We start from the raw sequence: 24580 nt of genomic DNA, 5'->3' as shown, positions 1-24580 counted from the left end.
TTCTCAAAATCATGTCCACTAGTGAGCCAGTAGTAGGTCACAATTTTTAAAGCACACACTTGACAGAGCCCCTATTATAAAATTACAAGAACAAGTACCTGGTATTAGAAAATGGAATGTGTTTCTGGAAGAGTAGTGAGTGGTGGGTTTCCAGTGATCTTTGTAGATCAAAAGTTAATCCTGAGAACCTCCAGTGATTTAGGTAAGAAAGATCAAAAGTTAATCCTGAGAACCTCCAGTGACTTTAGATCATTCTTCATTTTCAGATAGGAAAATATTCCAGTGAAGAAATATCAGATACCTCTCCAACTCTGTGCAAATGTACTCATTAGATAATCAAGCAATAGGAGGTCTGCAGTCCAAGAGACCCAAATTTAAACCTTAAGGTTAATATTTATTAGCTCTTGTAACTTTGGGCAAATGATAAATTCTCATTTCCCTCATCTGTAATCCTACATAATAAAAGAGTAATATGCAAATTGACCACACCTCTGCTACACCCACAAGCCACTCTCACCAGCCAATCAGGAGTACATATGCAAATTAACCCAACCAAGCTGGCTGTGGCCATAGAATGAGCAGAAGGGTTGGGTTTCCCAAGCAATGGAGGAAGACAAACTTCCAGAACACCCTGGCCAGCCTAGGTTACAAAGTTTAAATTATAGAAGATAAATAAATCTCAAATACCAGGGCCTCAGCTTGGGTTGCCAGGGGGCGTGGCTGGCCAGCAAACCACCGCAGGCCCCTCACCCAGGCCACCCCACACCCCAAAGGGAACCCTCACCCTGATCCAGGACACCCTTTAGGGCAAACCAGCTAGCCCCCACCCATGCACCAGGCCTCTATCCTATCTAATAAAAGAGTAATATGCAAATTGACCATTTCTCCAACACACAAGATGGCTGCCCCCATGTGAACACAAGATGGCTGCCACAAGATGGCCAGTAGGGGAGGGCCGTTGGAAGGGATCAGGCCTGCAAGGGAGGGCAGTTGGGGGTGATCAATCCTGAAGGAGAGAGCAGTTAGGAGTGGCCAGGTCGACAAAGGAGGGAAGTTGGAAGCGACAGAGACTGCAGGGAAGGGCAGTTGGGGGGTACCCAGGTCTGCAGGGGAGAGCAATTGGGGGGACCAGGCCTGCAGGGGATGGCAGTTAGGGGCAAACAGGCTGGCAGGGGAACAGTTAGGCATCAATCAGACTGGCAGGGGAGTGGTTAGGGGGTGATCAGGTTGGCAGTCAGAAGCAGTTATGGTAAGGTGATCAGACATACCGCTTTTGGTGGGACAGTCCTGATTTTTAACAATTTGTCCCTTGTCCCGCAGCATTTTTAAAAAGTCCAAAAGATTTATAAGATTCTTTCCAAAAATCAGGACTTTTTTAAAGCACCGCAGGACACGGGACAAATTGTTAATAATCAGGACTGTCCTACCAAAAGCGGGACGTCTGGTCACCTTAAGATAGGGGCAATCAGGAAGGCAGGCAGGCAAGCAGTTGGGAGCCAGCAGTCCTGGATTGTGAGAGGGCTGTCGGACTGCCCGTTTAGGCCCAATCCTATCACATAAAAATAACACGGTGCCTGACACACATAGCCAACATTCAATGTATATGAGTGTTATTACTACTCTTATTACTACTCTTAACATTTCTATTATTTTTAACAACCCTCAATGGAATTGTTATTGAGTTTAGCTCCTTGGATCACATTAATACTCCAAGGTTCTGCTGCAAATGCAATTTAATTCTATTGCAAATATAAGAAGATGCAGAATTATAACTTAGTAAGTCATAATCTCCCTGATTATCAGATTCACAAATATAAGAAACATATGAAGGAAAGTCTTCCATACATAAAAGTTTCTTCCACTCCCTCACACTTAATCTCACTCCCTGCCTGAAGAAATTCTGTTTTTCTAGGTACTCTTTAAAAAAAAAAGAATGGTTTTTTATAAGTCTTTTTTTATATTGGACATGCATAAGCAAAGTTAAGAGCTCATCTTTTTCATAAGTTATCTTTTTTAAAATATATTTTATTAATTTTTTACAGAGATGAAGAGAGAAGGATAGAGAATTAAAAACATTGATGAGAGAGAATCATCGATCAGCTGCTTCTTGCACACCCTCCACCGAAACCAAGGTACATGCCCTTGAGGGGAATCGAACCTGGGACCTTTCAGTCTGCAGGCTGACGCTCTATCCGCTGAGCAAAACCGGTTTTGGTCAGAAGTTATCTTTTATCCAATGATTTTTCCTTGGCACCAAAAAGGTTGCCAAAAAAATATATCTCAGTGTTTGAGAAAACGTTTGTGTTCCTCTTTACCCCAAGGGGAATCCAACTGAACATGTACCACATCTGTGATTTATTGAATTTAAAATGATTTTCTTTCCATTTTTAGCAGTGAAATAGGCTATACTGTTTGGGGCCCTAGAGGGAATTTTTTTTTAAGTATTTTATTGATTTTTTTACATAGAGGAAGAGAGAGGGAAAGAGAGTTAGAAACATCGATGAGAGAGAATCATCAATCAGCTGCCTCTTGCACACCCCCTACTGGGAATGTGCACGCAACCAAAGTATACACCCTTGACCGGAATCGAACCTGGGACTCTTGAGTCCGCAGGCCGACGCTCTATCCACTGAGCCAAACCGATTTCGGCGGGGATTTTTTTTTTTTTTTTTTTAGTTTATGAAAACTAGTTTCCTTTACTCTTTTCAAATTAATTTAAAATGATTTAAGCAAAATATCTATATAATAATAACATATCGCCAATATATAGATCTTTAATTTAAGCTTTCTTAAATTCTAATAGTGCCCACCACCACCACCCCTTATCATGGGGGATGGGATACTGTCCAAGACCCGCAGTGGGTGCCTGACACTGTGGATAGTACCAAATCCTAGGTATACTATGTTGTTGTTTTTTCCCTTTACACACATACTTACAGTAAAGTTTAACATATAAATTAGGCACAGTAAGTCATTAACAACAAACGAATTTAAAAACAGAACACTTATAACAACATGCTCTAATAAAAGTTATGTGAATGCGATCCCTCTCAAAACACTGTATTATACTGTACTCACCTTCTCCCTTAAAGTAAGCACCTTGCAACTTCTCCTTGGCTTATCCGCATCGCCGGCACCACGACTCTTGCACTTTGGGGCCATTTATTAAGTAAAATAAGAGTTATTTGAACGCAAGGCCTTCGGTACCTTGATGTAGACCTAAGAACGCAGCCGGCTACCACGTGACTGCGGGGCCCAAGGGCCTGCGGGGCGCAGGGCGTCTGAGCTGGGAAACGCCCCGCAAAGGGGTGACGCACCTGTCGCGAGGCACCGCGCGAGATTTCATCACGCTCTTCAGTGGCGCGCAATTTAAAACTTACGTTTTCTCATGAAATTTTCCCTTTAATATTTTTGGACCGCAGTTAACACCAGGTAACTGAAAACATGAAAAGCAAACCCATATATAAGGGGGCTAGGGAGACTAGAGAATATCCATTTGCATGTAGAGAGTACATGGTGAGTGCAAATTTCATAATCATGAGAAACTATTATAGCTATAGTGTTTAAGCATAAAACTTGGTTGTGAGTTTCCTAGGGCCAAGCAAAATCGGACCCTTAAGTTCTGTACCTCTTGGGATAATGACTACCAGCCACAAAGTGGATGACATTTCTTGGGTTCTGTATTAAGTCTTTCACATTTTTATTTTGATTACGCACTACTCCTTTAAAATAGATACTAAGTCTCCCATTTACATACAAGGAAGTCGCGTTTCACCCAGAGAGACTAAATTACCTAAATTCATAAAACCATAAAATGGTAGAACCAGAGTTCAAAGCCAAGAGCTGTCTAAATATTAAATGCATTTTTGCAAGGGAGGTGGGGGGAGTATGGTTGGGGAAAGATTAACTAGGGAACTTATATGCATATATGCATAGCCTATGGACACAGACAATAGTGTTGTGAAGGCCTGGGAGGGGCCGGTGCAGGGTGGAAAGGGTCAATGGGAAAAAAACACACAAAAGGAATATCTGTAATACTTTCAACAATAGGTAAATTTAAAAATGCATTTTCTACCTCTCCTATTAGGAAAAAAAAAAAAAAAGCAAACCTATTTAATATCCATTTTTTTCACTGTAAATTACAATACAAGTGAAAATTCTCTCCTGAAGCATTGTAAATATGTGGAAAGAGAGGAGTAGGGTAGGGAGGAAGAGAAAGAATATGATTTTCCCCACAGCCAAGCCTTCATAAATAAGAACAGATATCAGAAGAGAAGGCTACATGCTTTCAAGTTTCCACATGGAAAGAAAAGTCCCTCTGTTCACACATTATGATGGTAGTATTTGAACCACTCAACTTAGACCATTTCTCCCTACAGACAAAGAAAGAAGCTGTTGAGCCGAAACCAGTTTGGCTCAATGGATAGAGCATCGGCTTGGAGACTGAAGGTTCCCAGGTTCGATTTCGGTCAAGGGCATGTACCTTGGTTGCCGGCATATCTCCAGTAGGCAGTGTGCAAGAGGCAGCTGATCGATGACTCTCTCTCATTAATGTTTCTAACTCTCTATCTCTCTCCCTTCCTTCCTCTCCGTACAAAATCAATAAAATATATATATATTTTTTTTAAAAGAAAGAAAGAAAGAAAGAAAGAAAGAAAGAAAGAAAGAAAGAAAGAAAGAAAGAAAGCTGTTGAGTTCCAGAAAACTGAACTGAATACAACTTGCTCATTCAGCCACAGCCAGGTCTTAAGTGGCTGCCAAAGAAGATAGATTCCCCATAAAGAAACTATTTGTAACCTACAGGAACAAGTGGGCACAGTATGCCGCCTTGTGAGGGAGAGGGTCTGCAATTTCCTGAATAACAGCCAGCCCTCAGCTCAAGCTGGGGAAGGAAGTCAGAACTCAGGGCCCCAGACTCTGGGGGAACCATGTACAATGCATCTGGACACGTGAGATGTGTAGGTACGCTGCACCAGCTCCCAGGGCCAGCCCTAAGCCCCATAAAGAAGGGGCTAAAATGGGTCTTTATTGAAAATAAAGTCATGCACTTGAAGTCAGTGAAATAACTACCCAAGTGACCTTGAGCAAGTCACCTAATTCCTCTGTACCTCAACTGCCAATGAGTAAGGTTAACCAGGTGATTGACAGGGGCCTATTCAGCTCTAACAATGTGCAATCATAGGAGAGAAGTTGTCTCCACTCTGATCTTCTAACTGGCCTTCAGGTTTTTAACTCCTTTTATATATCACCAAGAAAAGTACCTTATGAACTACAACTATGTTCTTATCACATTTCCTATAGCGCATACAATACCATCCACAAGTGGGCCGTTTGCCTCCTGACATGTTAATTCAATCATCATTACAAGAAATATTACATTTTAATAAATATTATTGATTTCAGAGAGGAAGGAGGAGGAAGAGAGAGAGATAGAAACATCAGTGATGAGAGAGAATCATTGATTGGCTGCTTCCTGCATGTCCTCCCCATTGGGGATTAAGCCTGAAACCGGGCATGTCCCCTAACCAGGAACCCAATCGTGACCTCCTGGTTCATAGGTCAACACTCAACCACTGAGCCACTCCGCTTGGGCAAGAAATATTTCTTATGTATCCCTCACTGTATTCCCATGTTCACGGTATCCCAGGCACATGGAATGACTTGCTGCTCCCCTAACACACCAAGCTTTTTGGGCTTCTTTGCTTTTGCTTGTACTCTTCCCTTTTCTAAAAATGCCCTTCCTCCATTTTTCTCTAAAGCAACTCATATTCATCTCACTGCAAATGTTATCTCCTTTCTGAAATCTCCCAGTGAACTATCATCCTCTATGTCTTCTCAACATGACTATAGTACTTAACACATTGTTTTGAAATTACACGTGTACATATGTAACAAGATAATATCTTGATGCATGCAAAGGTGTGATTTCTTTCCTCTGCAGTTTCCTTCATCTGTATACTTCTGCTACTCAAACAGGATCTGTTCATATGTACCATCCTCTGGGCAGGGCTATCCTTGCCAAAATGAACAGAGAAAGAAAGACACACACATAGTCTTGAGCATCTAAATGGATTTGGGAGATTCATGGCAAGCATGAAACTGACAGCTATGAGAGAAAATGCTTTTTAGATTTCAACAGCCTGACCATTTTAAGTATAAATATCAATGTTCATCCCATAAGCAAAAGATTCTGAAGCAAAGAGATGAAGTGCCAGCCTACCTACCAAGCTACTCCATACCCACTCTCACCAATAGATAAACGTTCTCCACACTAAAAAATTAAAAGTGGGGCCAGGCTCCTGCCACTTGCCCATCCTCAAGCTGAGTTGCAGGTGGAGGTGAGAAGTTATGCCCTACTGCCTCTCTGGGACCTGGAACTCAGCAGCAATGCAGATGTGCTCTGAGCCAGCGGTATGGTAACAGTAAAGAAGAAAATGTGGTGTGCCATTTCTGGGCAAGAGAAAGATAGGAGAACCTTCTGAATGTCATGGAGACCAGAATATGGAAACTCCTGTGTCCTCAGGAAGCATTAGAAGTAGATGAAAGACAGCCAGTGACCCCAAAAGAAGTCAGAACAAGGCAAATGCAAAGTGGCCACCATGGCCCTAATGACCAGGGGCTCTGTGGTTAGCCATTGCCAATACTGTGGCCCTTCCATATACATTCCTACTTTTCTTTGTATTGCTAGTGGGTAGCACAGTAGCCAATAAGTGCTCACTTTGTAAAATAATGTAGCTGGGAAGATGGATCTGTAAAGAGTTACCAGGGAACTTAGTAACTGCACCATTTTCTTTAATTCTCCATATATACCTCAAGAACCATTAGTAATAAAATAACTCTCCAACTCAAAGAGACAAAGAGTAGATTGCTGGTTGCCAGGAGCTGGGGAGGGGGAAAGTGGGGAGATGTTGGACTAAAGGTATCAATTACAAGGTGAATAAGTTCTGGAGGTGTGCTAATGTATAGCATAGTACTATATTGTAGATTTGAAATTTGCTAAGAGTTCATCTTTAATGTTCTTACTACAGTTAAAAAGGTAACTCTGATGAAATGGAGGTGTTAACTAACCTTATTGTGGTAATCATTTCATATCTATAATAATAAAAGCATAATATGCTAATTAGACCAGATGTCCTTCCAGATGACCTTCTGGATGAAGCTGGGGCTGTGAGGGAAGCCCAGGTCCCGGGATCCAGAGAGAAGCTGATGCCAACAGTTGGGAGAAGGAAGGCCTACTCTTGCATGAATTCGTGCATCGGACCTCTAGTACTAGTATATTTGTGTATCAAATCATCACATTGTACACTTCAAACTTATATCCTGTTATTTGTCCATTATATCTCCATAAAGCTGAAAAAAAAACTAATATCACCAAGTTTACACACACAAAATAATAATAATAAAATAATTCTAACACTAGTGCTCTGATGAAAAAAATAAAGAACAAATGACAGGTATATAGAATTTCAACATTTTTAGGGGCACAAGGTCATGAGTACAATGTACAATGAACACCAAAAGTATTTTTAAATCATTAATATTTTATTATATTAGTTCTTGATATATTAATTTTTCTCCTAAAATTTTATATAATCAATATATCATAAATACATGAACAATTTCCTTATAAATATAAATATTAGGCCAACCTCATCTATATCCTTACCCCCATCCTTTCCACCCACCCCAGCATGCACAACTCCTCCCACACTCTTATATTGTGGCTATATTTTCTGTGTGTGTTTTTTTCCCCCCACATGGAACAGAGGCCCATTTTATCAACAAAGCTCCCAGGGAATGGTGCCACATCCCAGCAACTGCATGGCTGGTCACCACACATGATTGTGTGATAGTCATCCCAGCACATGAACAGAGTAGACCAAGCGCTTCTTCATTCGCCACTCACACTCATTTTCAGGGGTTTGGGACATTGAAACATCTCAGGATAATATTAGGATTCTGAAGCACCCCCAGAAAGTTAACACTACCGGTATATCTAATACAAAGCTCTGGGGATTCCATGCAAACCACACTAAGAGAGAATCGGGGACCACTCAGGACTTGATGCAGGAGGAGGAGTGGCACTTCTACAGCTTCTTCAGCTAAGTTGAGGGGCAACTCTCAGGTCACGAACATGGCGGACGATGGGGGTGACGCAGGTGCAGCCAACAGTCACCATCTTCTTCTCCAGCCGGAAGGAGTGAGTGCATCCCTGGGGCTCCCTCCGGAGGACCAGGACCTCTTGCTGGATGGGAATGGAGTTCAGAGAGCTATCTTCCTTCCCCTCGGCATTGATGCAGCCCGAGTGCCTGCACTGGGCCTCTGCAATCTCGGAGGGGAACTGGTGAGGGTCCCTGGTGATGCTGCAGGAGAAGCAGGCAGATGTAGATGGTGAGACAGGGAGGGGACATGGACAAAGGATGTGAGCCCTGCAGCCCTGCACTCACTCACTCACAGGGAGGTGGTTCTGAGTAACTCCGGGCTGCAGCATAGGCCGTGGATCAGGCAGTCTGGATTCATACACAGCCCTCTGACAGATGCTTAACTCCCTAAGCCTCAATTTTCTCAGCTATGAAATGGGGATTCTCAAATCTCTCTCACACGGAATTGTTGAGAACATTCAGTGATCAAATGCATAGGAAATGGCACACTGTAAATGTTGGCATTCAACACATGTTAGATCTCCTAGTTTATTTTTCTTTACAGTGTTATTACAATAATTATTATTCATCCTTTGCTGAGAGACTAAAATCGCCAGTAGGTCTTCCTCTATACGGTCTACAAAGCCTGCTGCTTGGAAAAGAAAAACCAAAGTCCCTGAGGTTTGTAAACCCAGTGGCTTCTCTCAATTTTTTCCTCAACAGCCCCCTCAGCCAGGAGGATAAAGGCAGCCAAGCCAATGCAGCCAACTTGCCAGTTGTGTACACTCCCTCACTTGGAAACAAAACAAGCAGCCCAGAAGCACTTCACATTATCCCTGGAACTAGTTTTCCCAGTTATAATGGGAGAATATAGAGGAATGCTTGATATTGCAGGGCCCTGCACATCAGACAAAGTCACAAGACTGTCCTCTGCACATCCCGCCTCAGATCCCACTCCTCCACTGGGCTCTCTTCCCCACTCCTTGACAACCAGTGTCTAATCTGAGTGGATCTCTTGAAACTTGACCTTTTTTTGGTTCCCATTTATTCCTCTGCAGAGATCATTGTCTGGGCTGCTTTAAAGAGACCTCTCTTACAACACAGAAAGTGTGTAAAGTCTGATCTAGGCCCCATGAAGCAGAAAAGGGCAGAATCAATGAAAAGTTGGAAACAAAGTAGTAAGACTTTGGACCACCTCGTCCAAAACAGCAAGAAAAAAATGTGTGCTCCCAGGTAAAGAGGGATTTCTGTTTTCTTAAGAGAATATGTGAGGGCTTTTAGTTTTTCTAAATTTTCCACTTTCCTATTAGAATAAATTCTCATATAGTTCCAAAGCATATGAAGATCAGTCTCCTTGGCACTTACTTGTAATCCCAGGGGGAGCTGGAGCGGTTCTGGAAGTCATGTGAGATGGTAACAGCCTGGTTTTGACTGAAGATGCGAATGTCAAGCCTCACACTGTTATCCTCCAGAGGAGGACAAAGGGCAGTATCCTCTGCTTCGGGGGTTTTCTGAGCTGCCCCCTCCCTCAGGAGAGCGAGCCCCAACATCAACAGCAGCAGACACTTGACCTAGAAAATAGAGGAGGTTGCAGTTGGTTAGGGACTCTGATGTCACTTGCTGGCAAGAGACATCCATGCTTTCCTGAACTCAGCATTCCTGATTGTCTATGGCAGTGGTCGGCAAACCGTGGCCCCTGAGCCACATGCAGCTCTTTGGCCCCTTGAGTGTGGCTCTTCCACAAAATATTATGTGCAGGCACACATGTACAGCGTGATTGAAACTGCGTGGCCCATGCGCAGAAGTCGGTTTTCGACCTATGCAAGTCTATTTTGAAGAAGTGGTTCTAAAACTGAGCCACACTCAAAGGGCCAAAGAGCTGCATGTGGCTCTCGAGCCGTGGTTTGCCAACCACTGGTCTATAAGATCAGGACTTGTCTCTAAACCTCAGATCCTCACCTAGAAATGGGAGCAGTCATACATGACGACATCAGGGTACCAAACTGAGAACTAAATTTGGTAGCCTGGTGACTGTGCTCCCAGGTGTGAGACAGAGAGACAACAGGATCTGGAACTGGGTGTAAATCTTGACCTGGTCTCCTCCTGAGCCTCTGGTTTCTCCTCTCCCCAACCAGACTATAATACTGGCATTATAACAGTATTACAAGATTAAATTAAATGTTCTATGTAAAGCTTCTGTACATCTAACAAAAACAGGCTTACTAAATGATAGCTCTAGTTTTTCTTCTCAAGATCCCATAAATCTTCCACAATATCCTTCCTCCCAGCCATTCCTTCATCTAGAATACATTGCCTACCTCGATCTTTCCAATTCCTATCCTTCCATCAAGACCCCACTCGGACATGGTCTCCTTCAGAAACTATCCCTAAAGTAGTTCAATTAGAAGTATGTTAATTATCCTTAAATCATGAAGCTTTTATCAATCTACCACTCAAGCAGCATTTCTTTACTGAATGAAAATGTACTGTTTGTGTTCATGTCAGATCTATGCCTGTTATACTGTATATTTCTGCAGGAGAATGTATCATGGAATGAGTGTTCCATAAATACTTTCTGGATGGACAAAGAGTGGGTCAATGAATGGATAAACAAGACAATACAGTTAAATTAACAATATAGTTAATTTCCCACAAGCAATGATCAAGAAAAACACTGTAGCAAAGTTCCAAGTATTCAGGATAATTGAAAGAAGCATGGACACTAGTGATGCCCAACAACAGATTATGGAAACTATTTCTCCTTTCTGTTTTTTTCTTCTGTATCATACTTACTGAATCATTTTTATATCTAATTGTCAAAACTTTAAAATAACCATTCCTTGAGGTTTTAGGAGTTAGCAAAAATTTCCATGCTTCTAATAAGTCATTATTATATTTGCTTATATTCTTTGAGTATTTTATAAAACATTATTATATCTCTTTAAACATTGGATTCTCACAACTTTCTTATGGGGTCGGTCAAGCTAGTATTAATTATCCTCATTAGATGGGTGAAGGAGTGTGTCTGAGAGGCAACAAATAGCTTGGTTGGGTTCACCAGCCTGTCAATGCCAGTCTGGGGACACAAACCTAGCTGTCAGAGGCCAGTGCTATTGTTATTGAAGATTCTTATTACATGTAGCCACTCGCCATATTCCATCTTAGCTTTGTCCCACCAGAGTAGCCAAGCAGTTTAAGCTCTGTGACAGCTGTGTCGGGTATTCGTGAGTGTTGTTAGTTACCTGGCCCTTTATCAGGAAATCAGATAACTGTCTGCAAATCCCTCCAGTTTGCTCCACAAAGCTGTGGTTCTGAAACTGTAGGTTTTAGTGGTTATGCAATTAAAAACGATGTCTGCAACACTTCTTCTTTAAGAGGTTCAAAATCTTGCATCTGAACCATTCAAGGAAAAGAATACTGTTCTTGGAGCCATTAAACCTAGATCCATGCCCCAGTTCTTGTGTGTATATTACTCAGTAGTGATGTTAAATCCCTTAACTTGAGCCATTATTCACGTGTATAATGGGAAAAGTAGTTCCCTACCTATGTCATTGGGTTGATGAGAGTCTCAGAAGTAAAAGCAATATTATTAATATTAACACTTATTTAATGCTTTCTCTATCTTTATTGATTAAAATGGCCAATTTAACTAAAAACTACACATACATGGGTACGCTATTTCAGAGTATAGCTTTAGTCATTTGTAATATCAATTAATCAAAAAAAAAAAATCCCACGAGGAAGATGCCATTATTATTGCCCTATACTGAAAAGAGAATAATAATGCACAAGTGGTGAAAAACTTACCCCAAATCCCACATTTAGTAAGTGGTGGAGCCAGGTCTGACTCCAGAGCCTATCCCCCAATGCTGCACTTTGTTGTGAGTTTAGACCCAGGGGAGGTAGATTTCCATCACACTAACATTTCTCTCTCCTCAAGAGGAATGAGAAGATACAAAAAAATAATCAGCCATCAGAGACATGGCAAATGTCCCTCCTCTAGAGCTGTCCAAAGTTCATCCCTGGTCATTCTACTTCCTCCATCCAGAGCACTCCTTCTCTACCTGTAGTCTTGGGGAGATCATTAAGCCTCTTGGGACACCAATTTCCTCGGTTTATAAAGATATATAGAATATATAAATGACAAAGGGCTGGCTAAATTCCTGCATGAAATTAGAATTTCAAGCCTGTTTACCTCTACTGTGGTGACTACAGGAAAGCTAATGTAGTTCATGACCAAGAGCCAAGCAAGCTAACGCCAATTACTCAAAAACCGTCAGGTGAAGAGCTAGCTTACACCCCATTATAACTTCTAGTTATTTTTTCTTTTTCACTACCAGATGTGGATCAGCATTAGAGTCGGCTCTGTTTTTAAAAGAAATAACACTATTTGAGCCTAATTCCTGAGAGATCTGCTTTTCTGAATTCCTAGGGAATGACTCTACCTAAACAAAAGTCGTTATTCTTACTCACCATGGCAGCGGGATGTCGGGTGGTCATTGTCGTTTTGCTCTGGTTGCCTGCTTCGTGCAGTAAGCTCTTTCTGTGCATGCCCTGTATGTGCCTGTGTGTGTTAATGAGAGTACCTGTCGATTTTATAGCAATCAGTGTCCTTGTTTTGATTGACCCGCTTACAGTCTTAAGATGTGGTTACCCCAGAGTGACTGACGAATTTGGGTTTGTTTGTTTTTTTCCTATTTCACTTCCTGAAAGTGAATCAAAAGGGGGTCCTCAAAAGGGATGACGAAAAAAGGACCAAACCTTCCTTTTCTTCTACCCTCATTTACCTCAAATCACAGCAAAATTTTTAACTAAGTTGCTACACAGACAAGCTAAGTTGCAAACTGCTGTCATAATCTTTTTATGGTCTTCCACTAATGGCTAAGGACTTTTGACATGCCTCATATGTTCTATTTTCCAGTCATGCAATATGAACCATGATTTAAGTAGGAGATAAGTCACCCTCAGAGGAGCCCTGGTATTAAATGGCAGACCTCTCTTGTGCTCCATTTTATGAATGGGAAAAATAAAACCAAAGAAATGACTGACATCAGAGAGAGATTCTGAAATTACACCCCAGCAGTTTTATGGTAACCTGAATTAATTCTATTTTAACCCTTACTGATACTTAATAAATAATCATTACTAATGCAACATATAAACGACCATTATCTTGGCTATCTCTGATTGAGGATGATTTTTTTTAAAAACCAAAACGTATTACTGTGGTGTATAATTTTAAATAACCTGTGGAAAGTTAATTTGTCTCAGTTAACTTCAGATTAACAAACATTTTTCTTTATTTATTTTTTTAATAAACTCACAGAGGAGCTACAGTTTATTTATTTATTTTGTTTTGTTTTATTTTGCAGTTCATTTTTTATTTGTTTATTTTATTGTTAATTCTCAACTGAGGACATTTTTCCATTGATTTTTAGAGAGAATGGAAGGGATGGGAAGAGGCAGAGAGAGAGAAACATGGATGTGAGAGAGACACATTGATTGGTTGCCTTCTGCATGAGCCCTGACCAGGCATGGGATCAAGGTACATGCCCTTGACTGGAACTGAACCTGGGTCCCTTCAGTTTGAGGGCCATTGGTCTATCCACTAAGCCAAAACTGGATAGGGCTCAACAAACATTTACTAAGCACATGCTATGTCAGGCATTATACCTTAGAAATATAGACATTTTTGAAATAACAGTAACTTACCAGTACTTTTTAAAAATATATATATTTTTTATTGATTTCTAAAGAGAGGAAGGAAGAGGGATAGAGATAGAAACATAGGTGAGAAAGAAACACCATTGATCAATCAGCTGCCTCCTGCACAACCCCCTTTAGGGATTGAACCCACAATCTAGGCATTTGCCTAGGAATCAAACCGGGACCTCCTTATTCATAGGCCAATGCTCAACCACTGAGCCACAACAGCCTGGCAACAGTAATATACTTTTTAAAAAATCTCCATTAATATTAGGTATAATTACATATGCTTTAAAAAAAAGAAAAAAGGCAGGTCACATTCTAGCAGGGCAGTTATTTTCATCTCTCACATGTTTGAAAAACTTTCCTCCATTTTCTTTAATCAAAGGAAATTGAAGAAGTCGCTCTTGGGTTCATTAGAAGACCCTCCAGATTTTATCAAAATTCTTCTGTGATCATAGGTTTTTCATCTGTATTTCTATTCTCCATACCTGTGGATTCTTCTCCGCCTTTCTCCTCTGAAACAATCAAAAGTTGAATTCTTATAAGAAGACTTCCTTGAATTACTCTCTCAGACATCATACCCATCCTCTTTATCTGTCTGCTCATACTTAGTTTATTTTGCACTCGCTTAAATGTTTTGGGATAAGCCTCTAGGGTCTTCATGGACTTGGGGTAAATTTAATTTCCCCCAATAATCTACTAGTCTCCTTCTCTAAACATACATCCCCAAATAGACAATCTAAATTAAAGCAATGTATTTTTATGCATATACAGATTCAAGACAGGGCCTCCTGGCTAACCCCTTCTAGCTAGACTGAAACCCTTAAGCCAATCTTATAATAGTCAAGACTTTACCAGATATTCAGTGAAGCTACCACCATGAAATCAAGAGGCATGTTTTCATGAACCATTTATGCTACCAAAGCAATATATGCAATAGACCCTTAAAGGCATACTAAATTGAGTGGTTTCTTCATAGCCATGCCTCAATGCATAGAAGACTACAACAGCCCTCTTGAAAGAAGTGCCTTACTTAATACAAGAGGATTTTCTGGATTGCTGGGGAGGAGTAAATGGCCTTTTGTGTCAGAAAGAAGTAACATTGATGTTTTACACCCAGTAGTCACAGTGTTTTTCCCCATCAAGGTAAAAATAACTAACTTATCAGCAAGTCAAACTAGTAACCTGCTTTCATTAAGTTTGAACTGAATCAACAGGTTCACATTATTATTTCATCTAACATTTATTGAGCACTTTTATAGTGTAAATTATGTGCTAATATTGGGGACACAACGAATATATGATGAACACAGAGCTGACTGTGATGGAAGGCTCACTAATTGGCCCTGTACCACCCAACTCAAGCTGTTACCAGCTTTAAGCATTTCCATAATTCAAGTGGAGCCATCATGCAACACAGTGACAGCTAGGACACTCCACACACAATTCAAGAGCCCACAGAAAGAGACTCTGGAGTTCCAACAATGAGTTACACACAGCCTTCCATGAGGTACGATATTATAGCTGGTCAAACATCCAAGTTAGCAAGATTTTTTAATGCCCAACTATATGCTTGTTGGTGCTATTATCAGTAATAGACTGTACTATCATAATTAGTTGAAACTCTTATGGAAAGAAACCAAACACACATATATTAACCAAGAACATAATGACATGAGATTGTTGGAGACATTTGTAGTTCAAGGTACATATTTAGATTTTTTTTTTTTACCTTATATTTCCTCATGAAAACAAAGCATTATTGAGTGTCTGTTACTATAGAGAACTTCTATCTTAGGTCACAGTGTTAAGAGCTCCTGATTTTGGTCCCATAAGCTCTTTTTGAAATGACCTATAAATTAGTATCTTTTTCTAATATGTATATACCTTAAAAAAAATTTATACTCAATCCAGTTGTCATGTCAGTTAGTCCTATATAAAACAGGGATAAAGATGATCATATGATTACCAGCTTATACCATCACTAGCAACCTAGAAAGATTAACTGGACAAAAGCCATCTGCAAGACTCCAGAGATCTAAGACAGCTATTGTATAATGCCACTGATTACCAATAGCAATTACAAAATCACATATAGCTTGTATTATATTTAAATAGAACAGTCTTGATTTAGGCAATGAAAATAAGAGTTAATAAAATGTTCCCAATAGACTGAACAATAAAGCAGAAAGAAACTTATAGTACAACGCATTCAGTTTTAAATATCCAAGCTTCAAAAGGTTTTAGGGTGTACCTGGGGCTAGGTGAAAAAGGTGAATGGATTAAGAAATACTAATTGGTACTTACAAGATACTAGTAGTCATGGAGATGTAAAGCACAGCATAGGTAATATAGTCAATAATATTGTGATAACTATATATGGTGCCATTTGGGTACTGGAATATCAGGGGGATCACTTTGTAAAATACATGAGTGTGTAATCACTAAGCTGCACACCTGAAACTAATAAAAAATCATATTGAAAGTAAACTATAATTGAAAAATACAATTTTTAAAAAGAATTTTTATGTTCACTTTTTTAAAAAAGATGAATCAAGATATGCTACCATAACCTAACAGTATATAAGTAGATACAAAAATTGAGGCCTAGAAGTGAGGTGCTACCATAGCAAAAGGCTAAAAGAGTGGCATTGTCAACAGAGGTCATGTGGCAGGCTGTGTATGACAATGATATTATAGGCTAGATAAATGATGACCCACACTATGCAGTGGCAAAACATTTGGTAAAATTATTGCCTGCAATAACTTAAGAGGCAAATATAGCACCTAGAAGTACAGAAATTCTGAAGGAAAAGACTGGAAAACAAAATGGTAGCTGTGTGTGTTGGATGCGATTGTCTGAATTTGGCAAGGTAATATAAGAAAGAGAAGATCTCAGCAAAGATTTGGCAAGTTTGCAAACAAAAAGGAGAGAATGAAGATAGTCCATAAATTCAGAGTTTGCAAGATTAAAACAACAATGATTTCTATCCCCCAAAAGTGAAAAGATAAATTAAAAAAATATAAAAAAAACTTTGAGGGAGAAATGCCCGGTAAAACATTTCAACTAAATACATTTCCTATGGGCAAAAATTATAATGAAGTAGCTGGTACATCCTTTTAATTGAATAAAAAGGCCCAGAATAAAAATTTTAAAAGAACGTTCTAGTAAACAACCATCAAGTAGAGAGAGAAAGACAGTTATGGGAATGAAAAGCAAGAAAAAGAGATATTCTGGGAATTATGCCACCATAAGAATCAATTTAGATGAGAAGTTTACTAATTTTTGAGAGAGCTCTTGAAATTAACCTTCAGTCCCCTTAGTTTCTTCGGACCAGGAACTAAGGCACCAAGGAAGGGCTGTTTGCTGATGCCATTTCAGACACGGCAAAGAGATTACTGGGGGGAAATTTCCTGCCAGGGGTTGGAGCCAGGGACCACAAAAAGTCCCCAGGAGTCGGGCACCTTCTGAAAAGCAGAATCTGGGTCTGATAAAAGAACATTCCATATGCCCTGGCTATGGCATCCTCCTAATCAACCAAGCAGGATTTCAAGTTGCCACAGATCAAACCTACTGTGCTAAACCATTCATTCCTTTTTCCAAATGGAAGTATTTATTGCTAGCTTCATGTTTTATTCTACACATTCAGACCTTATGTAATGAACTATGGTATACCATTTACAAACTGGAGATGCTGAGCTACACCTCTAATAGGATGGGACTTTGGGATGATCTTCCTTAGTGAGGAGTGTGAACCAAGTATTTGGTGAACCGAAGGGTGGACTGTGGTAGAAACAGTGATCACAAAAATCACTGTACTTCTCTACTTCCAGGAGCCTGGAGATGACACTTCTTTGTCTCCTCGCTATGGGACTTGCTTTGGCCAAAGAAATGAGTGGAAGTGAAGTGTTTCACTTCTAGGTAGAAAAATCTAATTTGTCATTCTCCGTGACTTCTCCTCCCCTGCCTCGGATTTATGGTAACATTGGGGGAAATGATGGCATCGTAAGAGAATCTGGATCCCTGAGTGGGTACAGTGAGCTGAGCCTCCCTGCTGACCTACATTGGACATGCAAGCACCATCGAGAATTAAGCGTTTGTTCTTGGAGACTATCGCAATTTGGAGATTGTTACTATGGCATATCCTAGTCTCAACTCACTGATAGAGACATTCAATGATTTTATAGGCTTTTCTGTTTATTTTTACTTTTGATCAGAGCTCTGACTCCTCATTAAAATACCCAGTTAAACAGTATTTGGTTTGAAGGATATTTATAAAGTATTAAATGCAAAAAAATAAAAATAAAAAAATAGACTGTCATTCACTATCTTATTCACTATCAAAAGCTATTTGTATATAATTTACTTTGACTCTGGTTGTTATCTCCAAATACTTTGAAAACACTTCTAATTTCCCTGAACACTTATTTATGACAGGGTCAGACCCTTCCGAATAAGAGTTAAGAACATTAAGTCAGAATGGCTTCAAAAGCTTTCATTCCCACCTTCAAGCCCCTTGCAACTCTTTTTTCTCCTCGAGCATAAGTAAGTATTCCTCCTCTACTTTTAGGCTATTCAAACCTTCCCAGTGAGGCTCCCTAGATGCATGGCATTTTTGGAAACTGAGGAACTGAGAGTCAAGTATCCCTAAAAGTGATTGGAATAAGCAAATGGGAGCCTGAACTCGCACAGCTGAGAGCCATACCTGTTCTCCCACTGGGGGTTCCCTGGCAAGGGCAGGGATGGAGGCAACAATAGGAATGTGGGGTTGTTTCCATGTCAAAATTCAGCTGCAGCCACTTTGGGTTGGCCTAACTGAGCTACCCACAGGCTAGCAGCAGGCAAGTCAAGGTTCCGTGCAGACCTTCACTTACTCAGCAGCCACGCTGATTTCCTGCATCAAGAAGGATGGAATTAGTCAACATTACTGGGTGCAGAAGCCTGGGGAAAGCCTGTGGGAGGGTCTGTCTGACACTGCTGAATTGCCTGGATTCCTCTTACCAAAATCTCTCTTGAGTTTGTTTCTACCTGGCCGCTCAGGAATTACTGATCAGCTACATTTGCTCCCGGCCTGTCTTCATACTGACAACCTGCCAAGCTCTAGGGTGGTGAACGGGGGTGGCCCGTCTAGCCCCAGAAAGATGACCTCACACTCCATTCTTGCCTCTAGATGAAATGACCAGTCCCTTGCACATTGGCCCAAATCTAATGTGTGGCCCCCAGTCCAGTTTATTAAAGAAAGTCACCATCCCAAACCTTTCACATAAACTTATGCTTCAGCACCTGCTCCACAAAATGCTTTGTATTTCTGAGCCCTCGCCCTCTCCAAACCAGTTCCTTTTCCCTGGAATGACCATTTCTGTTCTCTCTCCTCATTTAGGGTCCATCCACATGCCTGGCCTCTTCCTAGAAACACATCTCCTCTGACTGCATCTCTCGCTCCCTTGAACTCTCCGCTAACTCTCATGACACTTCACTTAGCGATGCCTTTTCTGCTGTCCACTTGAATGACTATTGGTGTGTGTGCGCTTGCCTTTTAAGTGTTCATGTGTTTATTGCTAACCTGCTCCCTGGATCTCAAACACTGCGTTTATGTTCCTACCACTCCTACATCCCCAGACAGTTATCCTACCCCACAGCTGATGCTCAGGGAATATTTATTCATTTAAGTTGATTTATTTGATATGGATACTTGTTCATTTCATCTTCCACCTGGTTTCGTGCTAATAAGAGGATCAGAGTATGCCACCACAACATACACCTCTTGGGCATAAGGACAGTGTTAAGCTCAAGGCAATGAGAAACAGCAGACTCGAGGAAGGCTGCCTCCCCCTTTCTGCCTAAAAGCAGGGCATACCTTTCCCTTTGTAAAGATAACAAATTTCCATTTGTAAAGATATCTCCCTCTCTGGCCTTAGAAAGGATGATAAGATTAATTACAGGCGAGGGGGAGCTCTTATCAATGGAGTGGGTACCAACTAAAGTCTGAATAACAAATCCTACAAAATAACCCTCAGCTTCTATTAGTTTCCCTCACAGATTTCCCTTTCTACACTATACTTCTGCTAGCAGTTCCAATCCCTCTCCTTCCTCTGTCTGGTCACTTCTGAGTGTCTGTGGGTGCATGTGGGGGTGGGGGAGGACCAGAGAAAGAGCATGGAGACTCCACTCTTCTAAGAAGTGGGTCACTTTCACTCCTTCAGGGGTCTGACTCAGTACGCTGAGGGAGCAAAGAGAGGTGCACCCCACTTATGCTGCCTCATCCCACTGCTCTCCGCCGCATCCGACCCCAGGGGAGATCACAGAGGTTGCTGGGAAATGCCTTCGAGGAAAAAATGACTACGAGAAGGTTCGTGGCAGCACAGACTCCCGCACTTACTTACGTGGGAGAGAAAGCTTCCTGTAGATTGCGCACATTTATGTCCATTACGCAGGTTTTGTGCTGAGCAAACTACCCAGAGGAGAATACCACCGCTGACTTTTTTATCCCTTGATACCTCTCACACCCTCCAGGTCCAAAGCACCCTGTCACCTGGCACCCACGTTAGCCATGAAGGCAGAGTAGACTTCTGTCACCTTTGCTCCATCATAGATTTCAGGAGCTGCACAGGTCATTAGAGATAACCTGGCGTGGCCCAGCCCTCTCAGCTGATGATGGGGTTTGAATGGCTTTCCCTTACCCTGGATGGGGCCTCTTGATTCCCTCTAGTCTCCATCTGCAGATAAGGGGGTCCCTCTCTCTAAGTCTTTCAGGTGTATATTTCTAACCAAGTGCTGCCAAGGGAAGAGAGTGATGATAATATCAATAGCCTTGTGTTGTAGATGAAGCCACACAGCTCACAAAACATTTTCATAGACATTATTGTATTTGATTCTCACAATAATCCCTTGAGAAAAAAGACAAGTCTCTCCATTTCACAGATGAAGAAATTGAGACTTAAAGAGTGCCTGGAAACTGTCCAAAGCCATACAATTATTAAACAGTGGAGCTGCCAAGCCCAGAAGAGAAGAAACAACTTCCCCCAGATGCAGGCTGGAGAGTATTTGAAACAAAGATGTGCAGGGGGTGGTGGAAAGGTGATGGTTGTCAGAGATCAGACTTACAGAGCAAGCAACAGGCTTTACATTGTCTGGACTGGAGTCAGGACAACTGGGTGACTCTGTTTTCTGAAGGTTGTGATTTTTGGCGAAAAGGGACCACATGCTAACCTGATGTTGTAGTGTAACCCCATCTTACAAAGGATACCTCAAAAAAAGTCAAATTATGGAGTCATTTATTACAAAGCCGGTGGCATACGAGGGAGCAAAAGCGCTCCGGACCTCGCAGCCTCGAACAGCTTACCACATCTGGCTTATTTATATTGGCAGAATATCACAAAGGTATCAATTATACCTTTGGGTCTAGAATAAAGAACCTGTCTTGTGCAAAGCTTTTACAGAGGCGAAATTGAGCAAATTAGTTACCGAAAGTATGTAAGAATCACTGAATCAACAGAAACACATTATCTGGGACCACCTGGGCAATTTAGAATAATTGTGCTGTCCAGATTCTGGGGTCACTGAGTCAACAGGAATGCACTATATGTAGCTACTGAGGCAATTTAGGATAATTTGATTCTGGGACCTGAGTCAACCAAAACTCAGTTATCTGTTTTAATTGAGACAATTTAGGATAATTGGACTGTCCTGGTTCCCAAAAGAATGTGCTTCAGTAACCAGTGAGATCACAATCAATGGGATATTCAAACCACCATCAATGGATTGGGATAGCATACATAAGTTCAGAAAATCAACACAACTTTCTATTGTTTTAGCAAACAAATAAGTACAGAACCCAAACAGCAGTTTCTACTGCCATACTTCACTGACTAGCTCAGGGAAGACCTGTGTGGCAGCCCTGCAAACTCAGAGACCTAAAAATAACTAGAAAGAATGGTCTGAAATTTAAGAAATTTTTAATTAAAAAGTAGCTTATGGTGGGTAGTCATACCTAGGCCAGTATCTTCCTTGACAAAGGTCAATCTTTACCTTAACTGAGCCTATTGTCTTTTTGCTTCTACAATAACATATCTTTGAAATATCAAAGTAATTATCCTTTCCCTAGACCCCTCAAACCATAGGCACTGCTCTGTGGACACCACAAATCTCCTCTTTGTTATTAATTGTAAAGTGTTTGATTGTAATGTATAAAGCAAGGTGTAAAAATGCCATTCTCTGACCCTAGTGGCTTGGCTCAGTGGATAGAGCATCAGCTTATGGACTGAAGGGTCCTGGGTTCAATTCTGGTCAAGGGTATATGCTCTGGTTGCAGGCTTGATTCCCAGTAGGGGGTGTGCAGAAAGCAGACAATCAGTGATTCCTCTCTCATCATTGAGGTTCCTCTCTCTCTCTCTCTCTCTCTCTCTCTCTCTCTCTCTCTCTCTCTCTCTCCTCGCCCCTCCCCTTCCTCTATGAAATCAATAAAAATATATTTTAAAAAAATAAAACTGCCATTCTCTGGAGCATTATTATCTCAATACATTGAGATTCTCCTTCCTGGCAATTGTCCACAGTTTGGCTCAAATAAAGTCACAAACATTCTTTACAGGTTTGAATGTTTCTTATGTTAACACAAGAAATGAAACCATGAAATCATGTTATTCTGAACCCTTTTTAGCTTCTAACATGATCTTATGCACATTTATCTGTGTATTAACAAGACAAAGAAAGACAAGATCTGGCCAGATGGTTTCAAAGACAACTCCACCAACGTGTCACCTCCAGTTCTCAAAGATTACAGGTGGTGGGAAGTTGCCTTTTCTGCACCTGCTGTGTTCACCATTGGAAGAATGTGTAAACAGCTTCCACAACTCTGCACGCACTAATGAAGGTATCATGTGAGAAGTATGCAGTATGAGATCTTACAAATAAACTTAAAATCTTAACCAGACTAACTTTGACAATTTTAAAAAGGAAGAGATGGGGATAGAGATTATATCAAGTGTTAGCAAGGATATAGGACAGAGAACATCCTTACATGTGCATGTGTGGATATAATTTTGGAATTTGGAAAAATATACCTAAAACTTGAATAATGTTCATATTTTTTGAACAAGTACACTTCTAGGAAATTATCCCAAGGAAGTAAATAAGCAGGTGCTAATCATATATACATAAATGCATCGGGAGAAAAACCAAGACATATTTTCTCTGGTAGTCAGATTATAGGTGTTTCTATTTGCTTCTTATGATTATTTTCTAGTGTTTCGCTAATGAAAAGATAATTTTTGTAATAAGAAAAAATTATATTTGAGGGTTTTTTTAAATTTTAAACAAGTTCCAAGAGGGTAGTTTCCTGGTAACTATGGTGCCCACCAAGCACTCCGTTTGTGGGATGATAACCCATCATTGCAAGTAAGTTTCTTGGCCTTTAGGGCAAATCGCTGAGATTACGCAGGGAGCATTACCCACTATGGGAGGTCTTTGATTTCACCTCTGCACACTCACTGGCAACCGCAGACCTTATCACCCAGGTTTACTCATCGATGGAGCTCTGACTACCTCCAGCTCCTAAAACAATCTCAGTACTTTGAAGTCAACGTAAAGGAAACAGCATCGTGTAGTGGTTAGAACTCGACAGTTAAGAATAAAGATAACCCTGAGTTTGAATCCAAATAACCCCGACTAGCTATGAAACGCGGGGCAAATTATCTTACCTAAGCCTATTTTCTCTTCTATAAAGTTGGGAAAATAAAACCTACCTCATAAAATTAGAGGGAAGATTTAATGAGATAATTTATAGGATGCTTAGGACTTAAAAAGATAGTTACTAGCCAAAACTGGTTTGGCTCAGTGGTAGAGCGTCGATCTGCGGACTGGAAAGGTCCCAGGTTCAATTCCGGTCAGGGGCATGTACATTGGTTGTGGGCACATCCCCGGTAGGGGGTGTGCAAGAGGCAGCTGGTCGATGTTTCTCTCTCATCGATGTTTCTAGCTCTCTATCTCTCTCCCTTCTTCTCTGTGAAAAATCAAAAAAATATATTTAAAAAAATAAAAATAAAAATAATTAAAAGATGGTTACTAGCAGCCACACCTGCTCACCCACCCAATCACCAGGTACATAGAATTGTTTCTGGGGGGCGGGTGTGTGTGTTAAAATATGCTTGCACATTTATACAGCATTTCTATGCTAGCTCTGACCTGTTTGCTTTTTTATTATCCATTAGAGGGGAGTGTGACATGTGAATGCTTGCATTTCTACTGCGGTATGGATTTTCAGAATTCTGACTTTAAGTTCAACACTTGGGAAACATTCTTAGCCCCTAGACACCTACAGACTATTGTTCATTAATCTCAGTCTCAAATGCCTAACCTATTACTTGGAGATACATGGCTGTATTGTGAAGTGTCCCTTTTAAAACTGGTTTAAAGTTCACCAGAAAGAAACAACAGTAGTTATGTCAGGGTGATAAGATTCTTTTGTTCTCCATTTTCCTAAATAGTCCATGTTGTTTTATTAAACATAGCAATACTTTAAAAGATAGAACCTATGCACATAGAAAATGCAACTTTAGGCTGTTTGAGGATATGCAGTGTTGGGCAAAAGTAGGTTTACAGTTGTGAGTACATGAAACATATCTTCTTGTATTGTTTATTAATTATTTTATTATTTTCCATACAAACAACTGTAAACTTACTTTGCCCACCCTGTATTATCCAGCTTTCTAATAGCTCTAATTCAGGGCTGCAT

At 40.7% G+C, this 24580-nt stretch overlaps 1 protein-coding gene and 1 pseudogene across 1 annotated transcript; both read right to left on the bottom strand.

Moving 5' to 3' along the window:
• Positions 1 to 8093: 8093 nt before the first annotated feature.
• IL17F (interleukin 17F) lies at positions 8094 to 12840 on the bottom strand. The gene is made up of 3 exons (XM_036414908.2): positions 12615 to 12840; positions 9507 to 9712; positions 8094 to 8363 (listed from the first exon to the last, which is right to left on the bottom strand). The coding sequence occupies exons 1-3, from the start codon at positions 12690 to 12692 to the stop codon at positions 8099 to 8101; spliced, it is 549 nt and encodes a 182-aa protein (XP_036270801.1). The 5' UTR covers positions 12693 to 12840; the 3' UTR covers positions 8094 to 8098.
• A 2741-nt stretch (positions 12841 to 15581) lies between these two features.
• On the bottom strand, positions 15582 to 15704 carry LOC118706230 (annotated as a pseudogene).
• Between the last annotated feature and the right edge of the window lie 8876 nt (positions 15705 to 24580).

Source organism: Pipistrellus kuhlii, unplaced genomic scaffold, assembly GCF_014108245.1.
Source record: "Pipistrellus kuhlii isolate mPipKuh1 unplaced genomic scaffold, mPipKuh1.p scaffold_m20_p_5, whole genome shotgun sequence".
Classification (NCBI taxonomy): Eukaryota; Metazoa; Chordata; class Mammalia; order Chiroptera; family Vespertilionidae; genus Pipistrellus; species Pipistrellus kuhlii.
The sequence above is the reverse complement of the archived record's forward strand: the minus strand, read 5'-3'. Positions and strand labels throughout refer to the sequence as shown.